At 37.0% G+C, this 26,255-nt stretch overlaps 1 protein-coding gene across 6 annotated transcripts in view; it reads right to left on the reverse strand.

Annotated features, from left to right (window-relative positions):
* Window positions 1-26,255, reverse strand: part of CASK (calcium/calmodulin dependent serine protein kinase) — a 524,745-nt gene that overhangs the window by 279,852 nt on the left and 218,638 nt on the right. For all 6 annotated transcript variants that reach the window (XM_037820735.1, XM_037820733.1, XM_037820731.1 and 3 more), the window contains exon 3: window positions 15,281-15,386. In XM_037820735.1, the coding sequence (XP_037676663.1) occupies window positions 15,281-15,386 (106 nt within the window). The remainder of the gene's footprint in view (window positions 1-15,280; window positions 15,387-26,255) is intronic.

The following is a 26,255-nucleotide window of genomic DNA, read 5'->3' on the forward strand; positions in this document are numbered from 1 at the left end:
AGCCTCAGTTTTCTCATCTGTAAAATGAACATAATAATTAATCTCAGTGGGTTGTTGAGAGGTATTAAGAGATAAAACACATAAAGTGTAACATGCAATTACACACATCACCAAAGGTTTTATTCGTACATGTCCAAACTTATCTCCAGTCATTCTCTCACCTTGCACTTTGTGCCAAAGTAACAGCCCACCATTATTAGTGGTGCCCCAACCACACAAGTTGGTTCACATTCCTAGGCCATTCCACATGCTCTTCACCCTGCCTGGAATGCCCACCTCCTTCCCCACTTATATAGTCAACTTGCCTTCCATACCATATTAAACTCTCCCACCTAGAGCCCCAGCCCAAGCACGGAAACAGCAGTGAGCTTTTATTTGCCCCTGGTTGGACACGGGACAGATCCCAGATATGAAAAGAGGATATTGATAGGGGGTCAAGTCAGCAGCTTTGAACATTCCAGGCTCTGGACAAGCAGGGAAAACTGAGACAATCATATAAATTCATTCACTCATTCATTCCTATTCCTTCTATCTGTCAGGAATGTGAAGTAAGAGAAGCAGAAAGAAATTACTTGAGCTTAAAGGTAATGCAGCTTTGGGAGGAGGGGAGGCTGTTTTGGGGCCACATGCACACTGTTGAATAAACAAGGAAATCTGGTCATTAAAGAAAAAAGTAGATGCAAAACACTTTATGCCTCTGAGGGATGAAGGGAGTAGCGAGCTCAATTCTTGAGGTCTTTTTAGTTTTTATGAAGCCTAGCTTTATTCTGTATTCTTCCTTTGAATTTCATGAGATTTCTGTATCTTTACATTACATCTTTACTACTTTTGGCTAGTTTCATCTCTGCCTTTACAACTGGCAAATTCCTGGTCATCCTTCAAGTCTCAGTGTCATCTTCTCTTCTCTTGCCACGTGCGCACGCTCTCTCTCTCTGCTACATCTATGGTCACATTACATTGTAATTGTTTCCATGTCTATCCATCTCTGTCCAGAGTGTCTAGCTATATCTCACAGACAATAGGTAATAAGAAACAATACTAAATGGACAAAGTTGGTGACAAGCACTAGGACAACAGCACAGGCCTCTCCATTTGAAATGAGCCAGAATGGGAGTCCTGCATAGCATGAACACTGGATACCGGTGGAGAAATGAAGGAGTTTAGTGAAGGATAGAACTAGGAAGTACCCAAATCCTTCATTTTCCCATAATACTGTTCTTGATACCTGGCTTTACCTGGCTTTTGTGACACCTTGCTGTCATGATTTTCCTCTCATCTCTTCAGCTATTCCTTCTCTATCTCATTTGTTGGCTATTCCCCCTGTTCTACAACCTATAAATGTAGGAGACTCTGTCCCAAGCTCTCTCTTCTTCTCCCTTTATATCCTCTACTAAACCATCTAAATAGCAACCATTCCCAAATATCTGTATCTATCCCTCTATATCTTAGCTTCCAGTTCACATATTGAACTTCCTATTTAACAATTTCATTCAGATGTCTCACAGAGACTTCAAACTCAACATGTCCAAAATGTTTCATCATCTACTTCCAGGGTTGTCCACCTTAGTCAATGGCACTATCATATATCAGTTGTTCAAGCCAGAGACTAGTGAGTCAACTCCTCCTCCTTCCTTGCTTTCTTCATCCAATCATCAAATCCCATCCATTCTAATTCCTAAATATCTGCAGACTCTATTCACTTCCTTTGATCTCTATTGACATTGACCTATCCTAGCCATCAATGTCCCTACTGAACTACTATAGTGGCCTTCTAATTTGCCCCACATCCAAATTTATTCCCCCCAATCCCATATCCGTATTGCAGCCACAAAAATGTCTGATCATATAATTTTGTTGCTTAAATTCTTGTGATGGCATCCATATCTTTAAGATAAAATCCAAAGGCCTTGCCAAGTCTTAAAAGACCCATCAAGATCTTGCCCCTATTTCCTGTGAGCTTCTTGAGTTTCAATGTTATGCATGGTAAATAGGAAGAATATCTTTAGGACAAGCAGTACTTTCTAAAGCCTGGCAAAATGATAGAACAAGCATATTTTTTACATCTCCAACTAAGATTCAAAGACACTGTATAATAAATCAACAACAGCAGCAGGACAAATGACCTTATCTCTACTTCTGAGTATTACAAATTCTCTTGGACCCAGTGACCCTATAATGATATGAAAACTACCTTATTTAACATCATTCTGGTCAAGTCCTCAGATACTGATGAAGGATATAAAAGCAAATCAGAATTTATCTACTATTCTGTCTAGATTTACATATGAGCACAGTCTTAAAATGAAATGAGATATTTGTCTGAGAGATGAGTTCAGTTGTTTAGATCACAATTTAAAACTAAAGCCTAAACCTATCATACAATGTTGGTGGGAATGTAAAAACAGTACAACTTTTATAGAGGGGAATTTGATATTATCTAGCAAAACTGCATGTGCATTTACATTTTGACCCAGCAATCCTACTTCTAAGAACTGATTCCAAATATAAACTACAAATTGTATGAAATGATGTATGCACAAAGTTATTTATATAACAGAAAAAGACTGGAAATAATTCAAATATCCATCAATAGAGAACTAGTTTAATAAACTATTCTGTATCCATAGTGGAGTATTAAGCAGGTATAAATAGGAATGAAGATGTCCACCCTGTCTGATTTTAAGGCAAACCCCAGACATCAATACCACTTTATGCATAAATATTGAGTACACATAGCTCCAAAATGTAATGACTCTTTTTGTAAAATAACTGCAATACCAAAATTACATGTCCAAAACTAACAATTACTTAATATCTAACAAATGTCTTATAATTAAAATTCTGTAATTGTTACTTTAAACTGGAAATAATGCTGTAAACTCATGTTTTGTTTATTTCTGTTTGTTTAGTTTTGGTTGAAAAAAACCTTTTTTTAAAAGAATCATTTTTGTTTAACATAAAAAAGATAATACAGAGAGGTCCCATACATCCTTTACCTAATTTCCCCTTATGTTAACATCTTAGGTTGACTATAGTACATTTGTCAAAACGAAGTAACACTGGTACATCAGTATTAACTAATCTCCAGACTTTATTCAGGTTTTACCAGCTTGTCCACTAATGTCCTTTTTCTGTTCTAGGATCCCATCCAGGATACTACATTGCATTTAGTCATCATGTCTTCTAAGTCTCTTCTGGTCTGTGACAGTTTCTGCCTTTCTTTGTTTTTCATGACTTTGAGAGTTCTAGTCAGATACGTTGTAGAATGCCCCTCAGTTTGCGTTTGTCTGATTTCTCTTATGACTATATCGGGGTTATAGTTTTTTAGGAAGAATGCTACAGAGGTAAAGTGCCCTTCTCATCTCATCTCATCATATCATATCATATCATATCATATCATATCATATCATATCATGGAGTACATGATAACATGACTTATCACTGGTGATATAAACTTAATCACTTGGTTAAGGTAGTATCTGCCAGTTTTCTCCACTGTAAAGTTACTATTTTTCTTTTTCCATACTTGTATTCTTTGAAAGTGAGTCATTAAGTCAAGCCCATATTCAAAGGGGAAGGGGGGTTATTTCCATCCCCTGGATGGGGAAGTATCTACATATATTATATGGATTCATATATATTTATTTTATACTTTGTGCTATAACCCAATATGATGCTATTTATTTTATTGCTCAAATTGTTCTAGTTTTGGCCATTGAGAGCTCTTTCAGGTTGGCTCCTGTGTTCCTTTGACATGCCCCCATTCTTTTGTTTTTTTTTTGAGCACTTTCTTATTCTCAGGTATTATAAGATGCTCCAGGCTCATTCTGTATTTTCTCTGTCCTGGCTCTAGAAGTGAGCATTTCTCCAAGGAGCCCTGGCTCCTTCTATTGGAGAATGATATTTCAAAATCAAGGCCTGGGTGTGGGTATGCTTGTTCCTACTGGGGTGTAACTGCTTCCAGGCTTTCTGAGTGGACAGCGCTAGGAAATATAGGCATGTATACTAATGCATGTATGCACATGCATTGATAATTATTTCTGTATCTATATATATTAAACTAAATATGAGCTCATACTGATGACTCCAACTCTAACCTAGTACAAGGTTCATTCTAGCCTTCCCTCTTTGCTTATTTGTAACCTCCTTCTCTGACAGAATTTTAAACTTCTGTATGTTTAAAAGATCAATAAACAAAAAAATCCAATACCATGGTCAAAATTAAACAGGAAAATTTGGGGAAATATTTGCAAATACAGAAAAAGGTTAATATCCTTAGTAAAGAAAGAATTCTTAGAAAATGGCAAACAACTAAAGAAAGTGAATGGATGAAAAAGAAATGGGTAAGCATACTTTAAAAATATTTGATCACACTAGTAACAAAATACATACAAATTAAACTAAGATATCATTTTGACCTATCAAAATGTAAACATGAATACTCACATCTACCATTGGTTTGTATATAAATTGGTATAATCTTTATGGAGTATAATATGACACTGTAAAAGTAATTTTACTCATATTGCTAGACTTCTGTTTCTGATAATAGTAGACTAGATGATGTTTTCCACTGAAGACAACTAAAAATGCTAGGGAAAAAACTTTCTGAAAGCATCATAGTACTAACCAAATTGTTGGAAATTACTAGGCTGAGATCTGGAAGAGAATGGGAACTCAGAGAGCAAGTCTAAGTAAGAATCAGAGAACCTTTTCCTCTGGGGACATTTACTTATACAGAAGACATCTCTAAGGGAAAACAAGTTAGAATTCAGAGGAATCTGATAAACTACTCTCCAATAATGGGCTGGGACCCTAAAGAGCTAGGGGTGAACTGGAAGTAATTAGCCCCTTCACAGACTTCCAACCTGGCTTTACAAATGTTGGCCCTGAAAATCTAGGCCTTGAACATTGATTAAGACGGTGCCAAACTGTTGGTGCCTGAAGGTACCTAGTAGAAGCAAATTAAAATCCTCTCTGGAGGAAGAACACATCACCCTAGATCAACATTATTTCTTCAAATATTTTTCCAAATAATTTCCAGCACAGTCAAAAGGAATCAGCTACATGAAGGGAAAAGAGATCTTGACCAAGAACCAATAAAAATGACAGACAATAAAAACAAAACCACAGGGACTTCATATACTGAGATTACCCAACACAGATTATTAAATAATGAAACTTATCATGTCCCAGAACATAAAAGTTGAGCTTGAAATGTTTTGCAAGAAAATGAAAATTAAAAGTAATATAGAAGATTTAAAAAAGGAAACAGAAACTATAAAACTGGAAAATACAATAATTAAATTTAAAATTTCAATGGATAGATTTAACAGCAGATTAAATGGAATTTAAGAGAATATTAGAAACCTGGAAGAGAAGACAGAAGAAACAATGAAGGATGAAGCACAAGGAAAGGAAAACAAGCAAAACACGGAAAAGAAGGTAGGAGATGAAAGAATACCATGAAGTCTAACCTATACTTAGTTGGAGTCACAAAGGTGATGAGGGAAATAAAGGGGCAGAGGTAATATTTGAAGAGATAATAGCTAAGACTTTTCCACAGCCATGAACAAAAGCAGTATTTTGTTTCAAGAAACTTAAAGAACCTAAGGCAGGATTAAAAAAAATAACAAAAAACCCAAACGCAGACTTAAGACACATCACAGAAACTTCTCATAGGAAACAAACCATGGAGGCAAGAAGGCAGAGGGATGACATACTTAAAAGCAAAAAAAAAAAAAAATTGCCAACCAAGAATTCTGTATCTGGCAAAACTGTCTTTTAAAAACGAGGGGGGAGGGGCAATAGACAATAGATCAAAGATGCATGAAGAAATAGAGATCTCCAGTGAGAGCAATTACATGAGTAAATATAAATGCCAGTACTATTGTATTTGTGGTTTGCAACTCCACCTTTTACTTCCTATAGGATCTAAAAGACAAATGCATAAAATGTAATGAGAAATCAGTGGTTTTGGACTCATGATGTATGAATATGTAATTGATGACAAGAAGTACATAAAGGTGGAGGGGGCAGAGGGATATAAGAACACAGTTTGTATGTACTATTGAAGTGAAGTTAGTATCAAAGCAAATGAGATTGTTACAGATTTACGATGTTAAATTTAAACTCTAGGATTACTACAAAGAAAATATTGGAGAATATGTATGCTCAGAAAGACAGAAATTAGAATACAGGTTGCCAGTGGCGGGGGTCAGGGGAATGGGGAGTTAATACATCATGGGTGCAGGGTTTCTCTTTGAGGAGATGGGAAAGTTTTCATTATGGAAGGTGGTGAGGTTACCACAATATGGTGAACGTGATTAATCCCATTGAATGGTATGCCTGAGAGTGGCTGGGATGGGACAATTTTATATTGTATACATGTTCCCACAATTAAAAAAAACAAAGAGAGAGAGAGCAATTAAAGAGACAATGTCAGTTAAAGTGAAGACATGATCCTGGAAGGGACTGAGCAATGGAGGAGAAAAAGCTCAAAGGAACATTACTTGAACATATGAAAAAATTGGAATATAGACTGTAAGCTTTATATCAATGTCAAATTGCTTGAATTTGATAACTGTACTTAGGGTGGTTACATAAGTAAATATCCTTGTTCTTAGGAAATGTACATGGCAGTATTAAGTGTTCAAGGAACATGATGTACACAACCTACACTCAAGTGTTCAGAAAATGGATTGATAGATGGATAGATAGAATGTTACAGCAAATGTGGCAAAAAGTTAAAATTGGTAGATCTGGTGGGGGGTGGGAGGGGGGTGGAAGGGGTATGTTGGAGTTCTCTGTATGGGGTTTGTATTATTTTTGTAATTCTGTAAGTTTGAACGTATTTCAAACTAAAAGTTAAAAAAAAATCCCAACAGTTTTTGAGTGTGTGGAAATTGACTACCTTATTCTAAAATGTATATGGAAATTGCAGAGACAAGCACACTCTTCCAGGCATGCCTGAAGAAGAATAAGGTAGAAGGACCTGCTCTACCAGTTACAGGACTTATTATAAAGCTATAGTAAATAAGACAGCATGCTCTTGGAAAAATGATAGGCAAAGAGGACAACAGAATAGAATAGAGCCTGGAAACAATCACACATATATGGATCCTTGATTTATGGCAAAAGTGGTACTGCTGAGGAGTCTTTTCAGTAATTGTGCTGAAACTACTGAATATCTATATGGATAGATAAGAAATAGAATTGCTTCTTCATGGCATACCCCAAATCAATTCCAGATGGATGATAAAATTTAAGAGAAAAACTTCATGATCTCAGAGTAGGTAAATATTTCTTAAATGAGACATGAAAACACTAACTATAAAAGAAAAGATTGATAAATTGGACTATATTAAAATTATAAACTTCTGCTAATCAAGATACCATTAAAAGAATAAAGAGACAGGTCACTAAGTGGCAATTAGGAAAGAGTAATCAGGAAAAACCACAATGAGATACCACTAAACAAACTGGCAAAATTTAAAATTCTGACAATGCCAAATACTAGTAAGAATATGCAGCATGGGCAATAATTTAATCATGAGAGTAAAAGGGGGAGCACTGTTAATAAGTACACCAAGGACTAACAATAGGTTTAAACCGGGGCAGTCCCAGGAAAATCAGGACTTATGATCACCCTAAAGAGTCATGCAGCATTGGTGGAGGGTCAATTTACACACCCATTTTAGAAAATAGCTTAGTATTATCAAGAAAAACTGATGCTGTACATATTCTAAAACCTATCAACTCCATTCCTAGGTCTATACCCTACATGAACATGTACTTAAGCGCACCAGGATACATGTACAAGAATGTTCACAATAGCACTGCTAAAAAATAGCTAAATCTGGAAACCCAAATGCTCATTAACATTAAAATGAATGAACTGTGAATGTTTGTTCACTTCAATGCTATATAGTGATAAAATGAAGGAACAGCGGCACAAATAACTTGGATGAATCTCACAGACCAAAAAGGAGTATATACTGCATGATTCTATTTGAATAAAGATTTTTTAAAAAGAGATGACACTGAATTATAATATTCAGGGATGCCTATTGGGTGGGGTGTGTGTGTGTGTGTGTGTGTATGTATATATATAAAAGCATGGAAGTGAGTGGGAATTCAGGGGCTGTTGGCAGTGTTCTACTTCCTGAAAATGGTTGTTCACTTTATAATAACTCCTTAAATGTATATGTATATGCAATATATGTGATATATTCCATAAAAAGGTGAATGTGTGATGTGTATGTATTTACATGTATTCATATACTCCTTTACCCAGTAATTCCATTTCCAGAAACTTATTCTGAGGAAATAAAGTAATCAGGGGTGTAAGTATTTTTGTACAAAAATATTAATCACAACATTATTTCTAATAAGAAAAAACAAGAAATAATGCAAATGTACAACTATAGAGAAATTAAATTAAATATGGCACATGCATACTTTACAGACATTTTAATGCAGTCATTAAAATACTGTATCCACAAAATATTTAAGGACATAGAAAAATGCTTAAAATTATTAAGTAAAAAGAATCAGGGAACAAAATTGCACATATAAAATGATCTCAATTTAGTGTGACTATGATGAGTTCAAATAGAAGGAAATGTTCCAAAATGTTCACTGATTAACTTTTTGAATTGTATTTTCGTCTCTATAATTTTCCATAATTTTCAAACTTGTACAAGAAATATGCATTATAAAGCTTGTTTACACTAAAAACTATGTACAATTTTTATTTAAATGAACAAACTATACTTCCATTAAATAACAGAAAATTAATTGAATTTCTTCACATTTGATGTGTATATAAATTTATTAAAAATTATTTAGTGGCCTAAACTTCAGCTTTCATATACAAAAAATACTGGAGTGACTTCAAATGTATCTCTGTGATAACAGTTACAGTTAAAGGTTAAAAAAAAAAAAAACAAAAAAACCCCATCAAACCCTGTAATTGTCTTTATAGGCAATTATGTTTTGTTTGCAGATCTGGTAGCTTATCAACTCAAAACCCTTCTGTACTTATCCTCTATCTTAGTTTTTGCAGAATAGTGCTAACCTAGCAGGTATAAACTACTATCTTTTGAAAGCCCTGCTTACAACTTTGGCCCTTGGCTGACATCTGAGAACTTGGACTTTCCACCCTTCCAACTAAAAAGAGTAGCGGAAACTGTTTGTGCAAACAATGTGATTTATCCTGTACACCTGATTTCTTTCTGGGAATTTGGAATTTAGCATGTGCCAGGCAGAGGGTGCCTAAGTGACCAGCCCCCAGTGAAAATTCTGGATATGGAGCCTCCAAAGAGCCAACCGAGTTGGCAACATTTCAATGTGCTGTCACAACTTGTTGCTGGGGTAATTAAGAGCAGCCTGTGTGACAACTGAGAGAGGACCCTGGGAAGCTTGGAAGCTTGTGCCTGGTTTCTCCCAGACTTGGAGCCATGTGCCTTTTCCCTTTGCTAATTTTGCTTTATATCCTTTAGCTGTAATAAATCATATGAGGACTATATGCTGAGTCCTACGAGTCTTCTTAGTGAATTATTAAATCTGGGGGTGGTCTCAGGGACCCCTGAATCATAGTTCTTAACTAAAATGCAACTAAACATTTTGATACAGTGGTGAAACTAGCCAAGAAAAATGTTCAAATAATTTTTAAAAGTTTTAATGATACAGAAATTTTCTTCCTTCAATTAGTATTTCTCAAAGCCTACACAGGCACTTAGCTAGGTGCTTTCATATATCTCATCTTATTGATTTCCCACAAGTACCAAGTTTCTAATGTCTATTAGGACCAAATAACACTTTCTAACAATTTCCTCTTGCCTGGAACATAAAGGCATTCAATAAAAAAACTGCTGAGTGAATGAGTGGCAATTCATTTCACCACACTTAAAAACAAAGGTCAAAATAGATAAGAATAGCTATAAAAATACATACAGATCTTCAAATAAGTTAAAATGCTAAAGTTCAGATTTTATTGTTTGATATGAGACAAACATATTTTCCCTTAAGCAGCAAGTTTGTTGGTAAGTAGTAAACAGTTCCACACTTAGTATAAACAAATTCCATAAATACGCCCTTTCCATGAAAACATCAGACAAAAAATTTAAATAAGTAAAATAAGAGTTTCAGTCTATTATCTCCTTTGTGAGTTTCAAAAACACAAACTGCTAATATTATTTTAAAAGACACCAACTACAATTTTCATGTCAGATGTGTTTTAAATCTATATTTAATTACTGTAAAAATCTCCCTGTGGTATATGTAATCATTCTATAATAAGGTAATTAAAATTCCTTGGCCTGCCAATTTAGGATTTACAGCTTAACTCAAGTACCAGATACTACCAAAGACAAACCCGAATGTGCTACTTAGAAATAAACATTTAATTTTGGGGGAGTGATATAACACAGCCCTGTCTTCAAAACTGAACCTACATTTTAAAAAATGTTTCAGCAAACTGCTGCAGGCAGATCCAAATTTAACGGTAATCCCAAAGCAATGGATGCAGCACAAAAACATGCAGATTTCTCACAAACTACTGGTGTGCTGGGGGAAAATGACAATGTAATGGCTAAATAGTATTATCTCTACTTTAAAGGTCAATCATCTCTTGACCTCCGGCATCAGAACCCCACATCTGTTGAAAGTGAATGTCTAGGGGTGGGGCCTGTTGTGCTTGTATGTTTAAAGATCTATACAGGATTTTCCAATGCCAGGTTTTGAAACCTCCTGCTCTAATCTTTTCCAGCTCTAAACGTCTGGTTCTGTGAGTCTCTGTCTCTGTATTTATGCTTTAAACGTACAAACCATTTGTAATTCAGTGGACATTAATTCTATGATTTTCTAATATGATCAGAAACATGATCGGGCTATATAATTTCAGGAGTTTGGTTTAGAAAATATAAAGGAGAGTTGGTTATAGATAGTCTGTGGCAAAGACAGAGACACCATATTAAGAAACTCACTGATAATTCAAATATTTTGTTTTGCCTAATCTTTTCTCCACTAAAATTATCAGAGTTGTTTCCAAGCAGCCAATAAGCAAAGTTTACTGACATTACTTCATTTGGTTTTCCTTTCCTTGTGTAATCTGTATTGGTGTCATGGGAGAAACACTGTGAAATGAATCCAGATAACCCATAACCTGACAATCAGCTCCTGAATAGTGGAGGTAATTACATTTATTGCTAGAAACATGGAACTAATTCTGGAGTGGCTTAGTCTATACTGCAGTTACATACACAATCACTTATCTAGCCAGTAGGTGGAGGCACACACAAACTAACTGACAAGTGTATTGGCTTTGCTCTGAATTTCCACAAGACCTTAAAGCTTATAGTAATCGATTTTTTAAAAATTGTTTTTTTTTAAACTGAGAAGATCAAGGAGAATGCAAAAACCTGGGCAAGGACAATTGTTAGAGTGAATTTATAAAACACGATGATGTAAAAGAACAATTTTATAGCTGTATTTTATTTCTGGTCTTTTCCAGAAATTAGCTAGGTTATTTTAACCATGAATTTTAATCTACTTCCATATTCCTATAGCTAATAAAACAATTAAATTTAGAAATGTGTCATTTAAAATTCATGTTCAGTCAGAGAAACCCGACTATCAACTGAATATTCACACAATATTAAAAAATTACTTCCAAATTTATTACGTGTATAATAGTATTATGGTCATGTTGAAAAAAAGTCCTCATCTGTTAGAAATACAAAAAGAAGAATTTATAGGTAAAATGCTGCTTTAGAAAACTCCAGGGGAAAAAAACAAAACAGGAAAGGATAGATAGAACAAGAATGGCAAAATGTTGATAACAGTTGAAGCTCAGTGGCAGGTACCCTGGGGTTCATTACACTATTCTCTTTTTATTTGAAATTTTCCAAAATAAATCATTAAAAATTAAAATACGAAAGCCATGCTATATAGTGATCTGGGTTAACACTGGGATTAAGTCACTGGTAAATATCGAACTTTAATGAGGTCACATCTCAAAATATAGCCATTGATGAACTGTATCATTTAAATCACAAATGAATTATACAAAATTAGCTATATAAAATCCCATATAGATTGCTCCAAAACTGAGGAACTAACACTAACCTGTTAAACTCCCTGGAAACAATGCCTTATAGTTGTAGGGCACTTCACCATTTACAATGTGAATTCACATACAGTTTCTCACCTAGTTCTCATAACCTTATGCAGACTTTAAAGATAAGAAAACTGAGGCTTAGAGAAGTTAAAAGACTTGGCCAAAGTCACATAATTTGTAAAAGTGACAGAGCTGGGACTAACTTAAACTTTATAGCACCAAAAACCATCTTCTCTCTACTACACTGTTGTTTAGACCCTTTTGAAATAAATTGCAAACATGGTAAATTTCAGACAAATTTTCAAATTTTGCTTCCTGTGTACAATACTTTATAGTTAACAATTAAATATGCTTTTTCATTTTCTCAATGAATAAAAATATGGACAAAAACTTATATCTTGAAAAAAAATGAACCAGAAAAGTGATTTTAAAAAGAATTATGATATTGCAAAACTGGAAGGGATGTTAGAGGCCCTTTAGCCCACTTGGATGGATCCAGCTTTAGCTTGTCCTTTTCTAGAGAGGAAGAGCACACTCTTCATTTATGGATTAAGTTTAATCATTTGAGGTGAAATTGGCTTCCCTATCCCTGCCACTTGATTCTAGTTACAGCTTCTCACGCTACATTGAATAAGCATCACCATTCTTCCATGTGCTGATCTTTCAATTAACTGAAGGCATTGGTTATGTTTTACCTATGGGTTTCTGCTTTGGTGACTCTTTTAGCAGAATAAGAAAACCAACAGATTCATGGGTAACTAGAGCATACCAGCCTCTTCAATAGCTCTAACATGCCAGTGGTCTTCAAACTGGAATTTGGGTAGCTCTGGGAGTACCCAAAATCCTTCCAGGAGATTCATGAATGAAGATATTTTTAAGGCAATCAATTCCCATAATTTGGTTTATCTGAAAACAAGTCTGTGAGTTTCTTTATACACATCTCCACTCATACAATCTCCCTTCTCAAAAGAGAAAGACTAACTGCTCACCCACCTGAAAAGCCTGACTGGCTTCAAAGACACAACTGGGGAATGTACTGCTCCTAAGGGAGGGACTTTCGAGAGCAAACAAAGGGAGTTTCAGAAAGAAAGGAGTGGCAGGTGCAACCTTATTTCATAGCAAAACTTTATCTATTTTTAAATTAGAAATCAGTAGTAAGATGACTGTCACAGGGATGTCTATTAAAAGTTTAACTTTACTTGAAAAATGAAGTCAGATTTTTTTTTTTCTGACAATGCATCTGATTTGGCTGACTGGTTTGACAATGAGAATTGGCTTTGTCATTTACTTCACATAGCATTTTCCATAATTTGAATGAGATAAATGTGCAGCTCAACAGTTTTGAAGAAAATATATTTAAGCAATGTATACATTATGCAAAACACTGAAAATTACATCCGCACAATATTTTTTACGTATCAACTTAAAAATGTGAGGTAGTACATAGTTTTAAAAAATTCTTCTATCAGGTTTGCCAACCAAAATTTTGAAGGCCATGACTCTATGATAGAATTTCCAGGCTCTTTCCCACTCTGGCTCTCCTGTTCTGGAAATATTCCAGTGTCCCGCTTACTAGGAACACTCTAGGGAGGAAGAGAAGTATATAACACAGTGGAAATGGGGCATTGTTCTGAATACTATTTATATGTAATTAGTGTAGCCTAAGATTCAGTTCAGGACTTTTTAAGCAGTTGTACACTACTAACCAAAACTTTTACACTTTTTCACATAAGCAGTCTCAACTAAGTTCACACTGATCTTGTATGTATATATATTATTTCTGAACCTGAATAAAGTAGTTTATATTAACTGGTCTTAAATTTCACCTTCTTTGTTTCAGCTCCTTTGCCACAAACTCCTAAAATATTTTTGAATTTTGATCTAGATATCCAACATATTAGCTAGCCTTCTGTAGGGGAAGACATCTGAAATGGCTCCCAATGATTGTCACCTCCTGGTATTCACGCCCATGTGTAATTCCCTGCCCTTGTATGTGGCCTGGATTTAGTGACTTATTTCTAACAAATAGAACATGGCAAAAATGATGGTGTGTGACTTCTGAGATTAGGTTACAAGACTATACCTTCCATCTTGCTCACACTCTCTTGCCCTATTGCTTGCTTGCTCCAATGCAGCCAGCTGCCATGTTGTAAGTTACGCTATGGAGAGGCCCGTGGGACAAGGAACCAAGGGAAGCCTCAGGCCAACAGCTCATGAGGAACTGAGGCCCTCAGTACACTAGCTCACAAGGAACTAAAGCCTGTCTACAATCATGTGAGTTAGCATGGAAGTGGAACTACCCCCAATTGAGCCTTAAAATGTCTTTAGCCCTGGCTGACACCTTGTTTGCAACCTTATGAGAGACCCAGAGTCAGAGGATCCAGCTAAGCCAGGCCTACATTCCTGACGTCAGAGACTGAGATAATCAATTTGTGTTGTTTTAAAGTCACTAAATTTGGTGTAATTTGTTGTGAAGCAATAGATAACAAATACACCTTCTGACCTTGGTATCTTTTGAAAATTTAATAAGCAAAATCATCAATTAAAATTTTGAAAATCCTGTAAGATGTTGTCCCATAAAGCTTTATACAATCTCTTTGGACACAATCCTTCAACATGCTATGGAACTATCTAGTTGTACTATCCTTAGCTAATATTTTTCCACCTTGCTGACAAAAACTTTGTGGGAAACATGAAAAATGGCTTCTTGAGATAAAGACACACTGTATGTATAGAATTTCCTTCATATGCCAAAATGGTGATTATATCAAAGAGGAAGTTAAGTCTGTCATTAATTATTTTGAATTGATAGAGAGGCTTGCTATACAGAAGCCTCCACCCCTACCCACTGCTCTTCACTAAGACTCCTATATCAGAATTTTGTATTTTGAGGCCTCCTATCTCTCCAAAATCTATTTCCTTTTTGAGCCTCTTCTCTGAAGTGTGCTGAAAATGTGAGGGCAACTGAATATGCCCAACTTTTGCCTTCTTTGCCATTGTGAACTTTAGGTGAGGTAATCCTTTTGTCTTGTCACTGTTTGCCTTTATAAACAGAGGAGTTCACAACTATTGTTAAATTTTAAGAGGAAAGTATTACCATTATCTAAAACCAACAATGCTTAAATCTTTAACCCTTAGAAAAAGAAAATGCACACTCACAATTCAAAAACCATGTAAAGCATTCCATCTGAGCTATATGTCTCCAATAACTCTACAATGTGTGGATGTTTCAGCATATGACAGATACTGGCTTCCCGCTTTAGATCTGTAAAACAAACATACAACATACTTCATTAGGTATGAACAAAAGACAATCAGAGTGAATGATGGATGAATGGGTGTGAGCTACGGTAACATGAAGACTTCTCTAACTAAAGAGATGAAATCCCCCTTTTAAACTAAACTTAACTCTTTACCCTTTACAATCTTCAACAATATATTTTTTCATATTTTTTGCCAGCTTAAATCTATATACATCATAAAGTCAGCTCTTATTAATAAAAAATGTAAATAGCACACAAATACTTTCCCCAAACTCTTGTAATCAAGTCTCAACCTCCAAATTCATTAACTATTACTTGATATGCTAACAAGTAACTTAATTTGCTATTTTGAATTTTACCTCTTTTTCTTAGTTTTTTCTAAATTTGACAAGAACATGCTGTCTATTCTTTAGCCTTTTAAAATCTGGCATTTCCAGAAAAAACAGGGAGATATATGGAATAGGGGAGCAAAAAAGAGTATGGTTTAAACAAAAAAGGCAGTACTCCCAGAGTCAGTTAGAAATTTTTTTACATCATCTATAAAATGAGTATGTGTTAGATCATTCAGGACTCTATCTACCTCAGGGTGCTACTTTGAGGAACAAATTCATATAATGTAGGTAAGACTGAGTAAATTACACCATGCTATTTGGAAAATAAAATTGTTCATAATATCATCATCATCACCACCATAACGCCTAAACAGTTTAAAAAGAACTGCCACCCTCTAGTCCCAGACAGAGATGGTTGATAACCCTATTTCCACATATCTGCCACTTATCTTTTCAAGTACTAACACTTTGCTTTAGGAAGGCAGTTATGACACAATAGAGCAACAGACTTGTAGTCAAAAGGCCTGTCTTTAAATCCTGTCTCTATCACTTAGTATCTGTATAACCTTAGAATATCAGTTTCTTCATCTGTAAAATGTAAAGAGTAAGATAATACCTCACACACAGGGTTGTAGCTAAGCCTGAATGATTAACAAAGTGTGAAAGTGTTTGCCATGATGCCTGACACAGAGCATGTGCATAATAAGTTCTGTTGCCTTTTTCTTTGACCATTGTATTGGATGTCCCCCCAAACTTCATGTCCACCGGGAACCTTAGAATGTGACCTTATTTGGAAATAGGGTCTTTGCAGATGTAATTAGTTAGGTTAGGATGAGGTCGTATGGGATTAAGGTGGGTCCTAATCCAATGACCTGGTGTCCTTATAAGAAGAGAAAACAGAGACACAACAGACAGACACACCAGGAGAGCTCCGTGTGAAGACTGAAGGGAGATATTGCAGTGGCAGATCTATAAGCCAAGGAATGCCAAGGATTGCTGGCAACCACCAGAAGCTAAGAAGAGGCAAAGAGACTTGAGAGGATGTATGTCCCTGCCAACACCTTGGTTTCAGACTTCCAGCCTCCAGAACTGTGAGAGAATAAATTTCTGTTGCTTTAAGCCACTGAGTTTGTGGTAACTTGTTATGGCAGTCCTGGAAAACTAACATAACCATTTTTGGTGGAGATCATCCTTTCTACCTTTAACAAATGTCACTCAAATCAAGTTTGATGAGGAGTTGGCAATGTGAACATCTATTTCTAAAACACACTGGTCCAAAAGAATGAAAGAGGACCCCTACCTCACCCCCTACACAAAAATTAACTCAAAATGGACCAAAGATCTCAATATAAAAGAAAGTACCATAAAACTCCTAGAAGATAATGTAGGAAAACATCTTCAAGACCTTGTATTAGGCGGCCACTTCCTAGACTTTACACCCAAAGCACAAGCAACAAAAGAGAAAATAGATAAATGGGAACTCCTCAAGCTTAGAAGTTTCTGCACCTCAAAGGAATTTCTCAAAAAGGTAAAGAGGCAGCCAACTCAATGGGAGAAAATTTTTGGAAACCATGTATCTGACAAAAGACTGATATCTTGCATATATAAAGAAATCCTACAACTCAATGACAATAGTACAGACAGCCCAATTATAAAATGGGCAAAAGATATGAAAAGACAGTTCTCTGAAGAGGAAATACAAATGGCCAAGAAACACATGAAAAAATGTTCAGCTTCACGAGCTATTAGAGAGATGCAAATTAAGACCACAATGAGATACCATCTAACACCGGTTAGAATGGCTGCCATTAAACAAACAGGAAACTACAAATGCTGGAGGGGATGTGGAGAAATTGGAACTCTTATTCATTGTTGGTGGGACTGTATAATGGTTCAGCCACTCTGGAAGTCAGTCTGGCAGTTCCTTAGAAAACTAGATATAGAGCTACCATTCGATCCAGCGATTGCACTTCTCGGTATATATCCGGAAGGTCGGAAAGCAGTGACACGAACAGATATCTGCACGCCAATGTTCATAGCAGCATTATTCACAATTGCCAAGAGATGGAAACAACCCAAATGTCCTTCAACAGATGAGTGGATAAATAAAATGTGGTATATACACACGATGGAATACTACGCGGCAGTAAGAAGGAACGATCTCGTGAAACATATGACAACATGGATAAACCTTGAAGACATAATGCTGAGCGAAATAAGCCGGGCACAAAAAGAGAAATATTATATGCTACCACTAATGTGAACTTTGAAAAATGTAAAACAAATGGTTTATAATGTAGAATGTAGGGGAACTAGCAATAGAGAGCAATTAAGGAAGGGGGAACAATAATCCACGAAGAACAGATAAGCTATTTAACGTTCTGGGGATGCCCAGGAATGACTATGGTCTGTTAATTTCTGATGGATATAGTAGGAACAAGTTCACAGAAATGTTGCTATATTAGGTAACTTTCTTGGGGTAAAGTAGGAACATGTTGGAAGTTAAGCAGTTATCTTAGGTTAGTTGTCTTTTTCTTACTCCCTTGTTATGGTCTCTTTGAAATGTTCTTTTATTGTATGTTTGTTTTCTTTTTAACTTTTTTTTCATACAGTTGATTTAAAAAAGAAGGGAAAGTTAAAAAAAAAAAAAGAAAAACAAGGAAAAAAAAGATGTAGTGCCCCCTTGAGGAGCCTGTGGAGAAGGCAGGGGTATTGGCCTACCCCACCTCGATGGTTGCTAACATGACCACAGACATAGGGGACTGGTGGTTTGATGGGTTGAGCCCTCTACCATAGGTTTTACCCTTGGGAAGACGGTTGCTGCAAAGGAGAGGCTAGGCCTCCCTATGGTTGTGCCTAAGAGCCTCCTCCCGAATGCCTCTTTGTTGCTCAGATGTGGCCCTCTCTCTCTGGCTAAGCCAACTTGAAAGGTGAAATCACTGCCCTCCCCACTACGTGGGACCAGACACCCAGGGGAGTGAATCTCCCTGGCAACGTGGAATATGACTCCCGGGGAGGAATGTAGACCTGGCATCGTGGGACGGAGAACATCTTCTTGACCAAAAGGGGGATGTGAAAGGAAATGAAATAAGCTTCAGTGGCAGAGAGATTCCAAAAGGAGCCGAGAGGTCACTCTGGTGGGCACTCTTACGCACACTTTAGACAACCCTTTTTAGGTTCTAAAGAATTGGGGTAGCTGGTGGTGGATACCTGAAACTATCAAACTACAACCCAGAACCCATGAATCTTGAAGACAGTTGTATAAAAATGTAGCTTATGAGGGGTGACAATGGGATTGGGAAAGCCATAAGGACCAAACACCACTTTGTCTAGTTTATGGATGGATGTGTAGAAAAGTAGGGGAAGGAAACAAACAGACAAAGGTACCCAGTGTTCTTTTTTACTTCAATTGCTCTTTTTCACTGTAATTATTATTCTTGTTATTTTTGTGTGTGTGCTAATGAAGGTGTCAGGGATTGATTTAGGTGATGAATGTACAACTATGTAATGGTACTGTAAACAATCAAAAGTACAATTTGTTTTGTATGACTGCGTGGTATGTGAATATATCTCAATAAAATGATGATAAAAAAAAAAAAAAAAGAAAAGTAGGGGAAGGAAACAAACAGACAAAGGTTCCCAGTGTTCTTTTTTACTTCAATTGCTCTTTTTCACTCTAATTATTATTCTTGTTATTTTTGTGTGTGTGCTAATGAAGGTGTCAGGGATTGATTTAGGTGATGAATGTACAACTATGTAATGGTACTGTAAACAATCGAAAGTACAATTTGTTTTGTATGACTGCGTGGTATGTGAATATATCTCAATAAAATGATGATTAAAAAAAAAAAAAAAAAAAAAAAAGAAAAATAGGGGAAGGAAACAAACAGACAAAGGTACCCAGTGTTCTTTTTTACTTCAATTACTCTTTTTCACTCTAATTATTATTCTTGTTATTTTTGTGTGTGTGCTAATGAAGGTGTCAGGGATGGATTTAGGTGATGAATGTACAACTATGTAATGGTACTGTGAACAATCAAAAATACGATTTGTTTTGTATGACTGCGTGGTATGTGAATATACCTCAATAAAATGAAGATTAAAAAAAAAAAATAAAACACACTGGTATATAGCTCCATGCTGATTTTAACTTTTGCAATTTCCCTAAGTGGGACAGTATCGACCCACCCAGTGCCTTCTATTTGATAACTTTCCTCCTCCTACCATCATTCCCTAGTTTGCAGTTTTACAGCCACAATTTTTGGGGAAGCCATATAATATAACTCATAAAGAACTGAATCTGAAGTTGATGATAGGATTATTTGGAATAAAAATAAAAAACAGGTACAAAGTGCCTAATAATAAGATGACACTGGTAAATAAAGTAACAGAATTCATAAAGCTATTTAAAGTGTTGGCCTACTGACTACCAGCCTCATTATTCTTCCAGGTACTCCGTGGAGTCATCTTCACACCAACCACTACTTTTCCTCCTTTTCTTAAATGCAGCTGTCAAAACCTGTCCATCCTACTTCTGCAACACTGGTCAAAACTATCTTCTCCTTACTGCTATTATCCTAATGTTAGCCCTCACTAATTCTCATCTGGATCACAGAAAAGCTCTTTTAATGGGTTTCTTTGCCTCCAGTCAATTCTTTTAATTCCATCCATTAAAGTGTCATTGGAGTTTTACTCTAAAACAGATATTATTATATTACTGCAAAAATCTTCATTGCTCTGCATTTTTCATACATGCACACAAAAGTTATAATGCCTCAGCTTGGCTTTGAAAGCCTTCCCCAAATGACTTTAAGTTAATTAGCTTAACTAGGACCCACTGAGTTATTCAGCAACATAAATGAAAATAGAACCTAGTTCTCCTGTTTCTTAGTTAAATGACTTAGGTTTACATTTTTTTAAAAATGTCACCTATCTACACTCCTTTCTAGCTTCTTCCATCATCCTTCCCTGATACCTATTCTGAATTACCTGCAGCTTCTGCACTGCCTATGCTCCCTGCTCCTGAAAATGTTGCTCCCTCTGTTTGACACTCCAGGTGCTTCCTTCTCATAAACCCAGACTCATTCATCAAAAGCCCACTCACGCTTTGCCTCGAAGTCGTCCTTAATAATCTCCCTAGCTAAGGTAGGCAGACCCTGAAGTAATCTAACTACACTTCTATACATGCCTCTGTACCTCAGCATTCAACAAATTGTACTACCGCTGATGATTTACATTCCTGCCAACCCTGCTGGTTTCTGAGAGCCTGGAAGCAGTTCCAAGCACACAGAATCCATTCAGCCAATGCCTATTACACCTCCTGTGTCACATCAAAATATACAATCAGAGAACGTTAGTACTGGGAGGGACAGTAAGTCACTCGGTAAGTACTCATCACACTCTCCTCCCCATCCTCACATTTTACTCATGAGGAAAATTGGCCCTAGGAAGGCAAGCGACATGTCCAAAGTCATAGGGCTAGTGTACAGCACAAGTGGAAGAACCCAGGTCTCTGATTTCCAGTCCAATGATCTTACTATTACCCCATACTCTATGTGGAAGAGGACTCTAAAACTGTCCAGGGGGCATAGCTACACTGATTAAAGAATTTTCAGGGAATTACCAAGAAATGTTATCTACTTACAGATAACTGAGTGGCAATGTCAGTCTGTATGTTCAATTTCCATGACTTAAAATGGGAAATTTCAACTACCACTACTGAATGCACAGTATTTAAACAAAAGTGATATACACCTAACATATCTATATCACTGTATAATTTACATATTATATTATTTAATATTACAAATTACATGGTCAAAATCCAAATGTCTTATTTTAAAAGAATATTTAAATTTTAGAGTTTCATGTAAATTTTAAAAATTTCTTAAGTCCATTTATATACGTGAATGTTGTCTTTGGTTAATCACCTCAGGAGTAAATTTCTTTGGTTAAATGATCACAATTTCAAAAGACAGGTTTATGAAAAGAGCACTTCTAATTTTCTTCCACTAGAGGGCACTAAAGATCATATTATAGTTAGGCAAATAAGAGTATCACGGATTGAGTAGTAGGGGTGATTGGGAAAAAATTCCGCAACATGACAGATCTTTAGCCATAGACAATGACATTATTGGTCTCAATAATATAATACACAGATAAGATGATTATTTGCCTGTGACATGTCTAACAACAACAATAACCATCACCTAACAATCACTGAGTATTTACTATGAGTCTGGCCCCATTTTAAATGTGTTGACTCATTTAACCCTCAGAACAACCCTAAGAGGCAAATGATACTCATTTTATATATGAAGAAGATGAGGCAGAGAGAAGTTAAGTAACTCATCCACAGAACAAGTAAACTGTAGAGAAAGAATCTGAACCCAGACTGTATAGCCCCAGTACCTACTCTTAACACTCTAGTATACTGCTTCTTAGGTATACAGCTACTCAATTCTTAAGATGAGCTTTAAAGGTAAGATATTTTTCTGTATTCTTTCTAAAAACTGAAATATAAAGTCTCTAGCAAACTGAAGTTCAATCAGAACAAATTACAGTAATGAAATAAAAAAATTTCACCAGTACCTGGTCCATAGAAACTCAAGTCACCTGATTATGCTTTTGAAAAATTAGTTTTCTCTAAGACTCCAAACCATTAAAAACACAATGACCAGGTGGGACTTTTGGAGGAACCCAGGGAAACCTCTCCCCTGGAGAGACATACATTAAGCTAGTCAAAATTAAGGAAAACAAGCATTTGAAGTCTGTGGAGATTGATCAAAAAGGGCTTACAACAAATTGAGACACATTTATTAAACAAAATCTACAGAAAATCATTAAGAATAGTGGGAGGCAATGGCATTTGAGGAAGGAACTGCACCCATCCCCTGAGAAAGAATCTGCCTTGTGGAAGAACTGTTCCAAAGGGCTCAGCAGCTGAGTGACAAATGCCATCTCCCTCAGCTCCTTGAGGTGGAAGAGCTATTCTGGGTAGATACGGAAGCCGGTGAACTTTGCCGTATCCCATTTTCCACAGCTTCATGCTGTGGAAGGCCTATATAGAGCAGGTGGTGGAAGCCAGATGGCAGTGCCAACCCCCCCACCCTCAACTCCAGCTTTACACAGAGGATCTGGGTGGGGAAGCTGGTAAATAGTAAATTTCCCCTCTCCCACACAGATGTGTTGTAAGAGAGCTGCAATGGTAGACTTGGTGGGCAAGTGGCAGCTCTCATCTCCCCCAGCTTCCTAAGGCATTAGACCTCTTCCGGGTACATTCAGCACCTAGTGAACTTTGGCAGATCCCATCTTCCCTGGCTTTGGGCTGTAGAAGATCCATACTGAGTGGTAACAACAGCGGGAAGAGGGCATCAGTTCACATTCCTCCCTCCCACCCTCTAGCTTCATAAAGAAGGTCTGGGTGGGGCAGCCAGTGAGGAGCAAGTCCTCCCCCACCTCAAGCTCCATACTCTAGCTCCTACTCCATAGTGTAGAGATTCTGCCCAGGGGAGTTGTGGGGAACCTCTGAGTTTAATTGGATCAGACTAGGGAGGAATTTATGCCACAGGGCATTGTCAAAAACAATAGAGCAATCAGCTAGCAATTAGTGGAGAATAAGGGCTGAGTGAGATACCAATAGAGGTAGATCAGCTTAATGGGGAGATCAGGGAAAGAGATGGTCAGAGAACCCAGTTAAAGCCCAGTCATTCCTGGCAGTCAGGAAGACTGTGCACATGCCCAAGACTGCTTCCTCTGAAGAGGGACATCAGAGGCTGCACTGAACTAATCAGTAAGTCACTAAAGAAATAAACAAGCAAGAAAAACAAGCCCTGGAGTGAAGGAGGTGTGCCAGTATCTAGAATTGCAAAACAACCCATTAGAAAGTAGGTAAAGAAACAGGAAAGTATGACCCATATAGGAAAAGAGCAGATAACAGAAACTACCTTTGAGGGGGCCCAAATGTTGGACTTAGCAGAAAGAACTTCAAAGCAGCTATTATAAATATGTTCAAAGAACTAAAGGAAATCCTGTTTAAAGAATTAAAGGAAGGTATGATGACAATATCTCACCAAATAGAAATATCAATAAAGAGAAATAAATAACAAAAAAAGAACCAAATGTAAATTCTGGAGTCAAAAGTACAATAGCCAAAATGGAAAATTCATTAGATGGTCTCAGAAGTAGATTTGAGCTAGCAGAAGAGAGAATGAGCAAACTTGAAGATAGACTATTAGGGATTATACAATCTGAAGAATTCAGAGAAACAAGAATGAAGAAAAATGAATAGAGCCATAGGGAAATGTGGGACACCAATAAGCACACTAACACACATGTAATGGGAGTACCAGAAAAAGAGGAGAGAAAATGGAGCTGAAAAAAAAAAATACTGATATAAATAAAAGATTGAATAAATAAATAAATGGGGGAAATAGACACATCTCCCATGTAGAAGATATCCAAATACTAACCAGGTTATCTGTGGTGATTTGGAACTGTATGTACCCTAGAAAATCCATTCCTGTGGGTGTGAACCCATTGTAAGTAGGATCTTTTGACAAGGCTACTTCAGTTAACCTGTGACCCACCTCTTTCAGGATGGGTCTTAATCCTCTTACTGGAGTCCTCTATAAATAGAATGAATATAAAGAGAGAAAGGAAAAAAGTCACAGAAATAAGAAGCTGAAAGCAACAAAACCTGGAAGAGAAGGGAGAGACCAGCAGACACTGTCATGTACCTTGCCATGTGGCAGAGGAGCCAAGAATCGCTGGCAGCCTGTATTCAGGAAGAAGGCATCGCCTCGATGATGCCTTGATTTGGACATTCTCGTGGCCTCAAACTGTAAGCTAATAAATTCCCATTGTTTAAAGCCAATCCATTTCATGGTATCTGCTTTGAGCAGCCTAGGAAACAAAAACATTATCTGATTCTGTTCTTTAAGACTTGATGAATCTGTGTCTTTCTGTCCATCCCAATTACCACTTGGGAGTTAGTTGAGGCCATCATTTTTCTTGTCTAGATCACTGCAAAAGCCCTCAATTCTTTTCTCCATACTAAGTCAAAGAGGTCTTTCTAAAATGAAAACTCAATCATGCCTCACTGTAGTTCCCCCTACCCACCCACCCCCATACCCCATTCCCCTCAGACATGGCTTATTGGTCCATTTGGAGTTTCTTAGAATCACTACAGTACTTATTTTAGAAAATAAATTTCTGGCCCACACTCTATACTAGACTGGACTCTCTGAAGAAGGGGCCCAAATCAACCACTGTGTTTAATAAGCACCACCCTTCCCCTCCTCCACTACAATTCTTCTGCACAATGAAGAATGAGAACCACAGTGAACCAACCTTTTTAGCAAAGCTCTTGCTGCTCCCCAAAAGATCCAAACGGGGATTACTATCTTACCAGAGAGGAGTATATTGAAGGAGGGGGAACCAGAGATCCATACAATACAATGAGCATACAATACATTTAATGATGTAGGGTGTCATAATTCAACTAGATGAATAAATTGGATATGAATTAAATAGGCATATATCCACAAAGATAAAGAGAATGAAAGAGGAGGCAGCAGCATACTAGATGTGTAAACAAAATTTTGGATGTTAGAAAGTAGATGGACAAGCAGTAACAGCATTAACAGATCATAGAAAGCTGAAATCCAAATGAGGCAACCATTAAAATGTGCCTCTTAATCTCTGACTTCAGAGAGTGCAATTGACTGACAACTCCAGGTGCAGCACCCTGAGTCCAACACCACATTCTCATGGAAGCCATGTTTCCCACAGACTACTCTGAGCCAAAGACTGAGAGCAGCAGGAATGCTAACGCAGGCCCATTCCTGCAAGATAGGGGAATCTGACAGCTTACTTTGGCTCGAGGACTCCCAATAGGCTTTGCCAAAACTTGCTTGGAACTACACCTAGGCCAAAAATTTTTCTACTCAACCTTCTTTTCTTCCGTTTTCCCTCCATAGGGGTCAGACCTGCGTAGCATGTGATGGGATTCCCAGCCTCCTCCAGCTCCCTCCCCATTCATTTTTACTCACAAGCAGTTTCCCCAATAAATTTTGTACACATCTAATCCTTTTTTGGCATCTGCTTTTAGGAGAAACTGAACTGACACACTAAGCTTTCAATAAGGCAAACAGATTAAGAAGCAAGTTGATTTACATATCAGAACGTTCCCAAGAAAGGCCTAGGAATAAGAAGCACCTGTTTGAAGGCAGGGGCACATGGTGGAGCAGACAAGGAGGAGGACTGGATGAACCTTTACAGGAGGAGTTTGACCCCAGATATCCTCCAGCAAGCAAATATCCCTCTCTGACTCTTTGGAGACTTTGGACACCAGACTCATAGCTCAGGTCAAAAATGAGGTGGTGTACTTAAACAGGGGGATTAACTGGAAAGTTTGCATGTAAAACAACTCTAAAGACTCTCAGCCTCCTTCCCCTAGGTGGTTCCTGGAACCATTTCAATCAGGCTTAGACCCCACCCCACCCCCATGCACCACCCCCACCCCCTAAATATGAACAC

The sequence above is a fragment of the Choloepus didactylus genome, chromosome X, assembly GCF_015220235.1.
Source record: "Choloepus didactylus isolate mChoDid1 chromosome X, mChoDid1.pri, whole genome shotgun sequence".
In the NCBI taxonomy this organism is placed as follows: domain Eukaryota; kingdom Metazoa; phylum Chordata; class Mammalia; order Pilosa; family Megalonychidae; genus Choloepus; species Choloepus didactylus.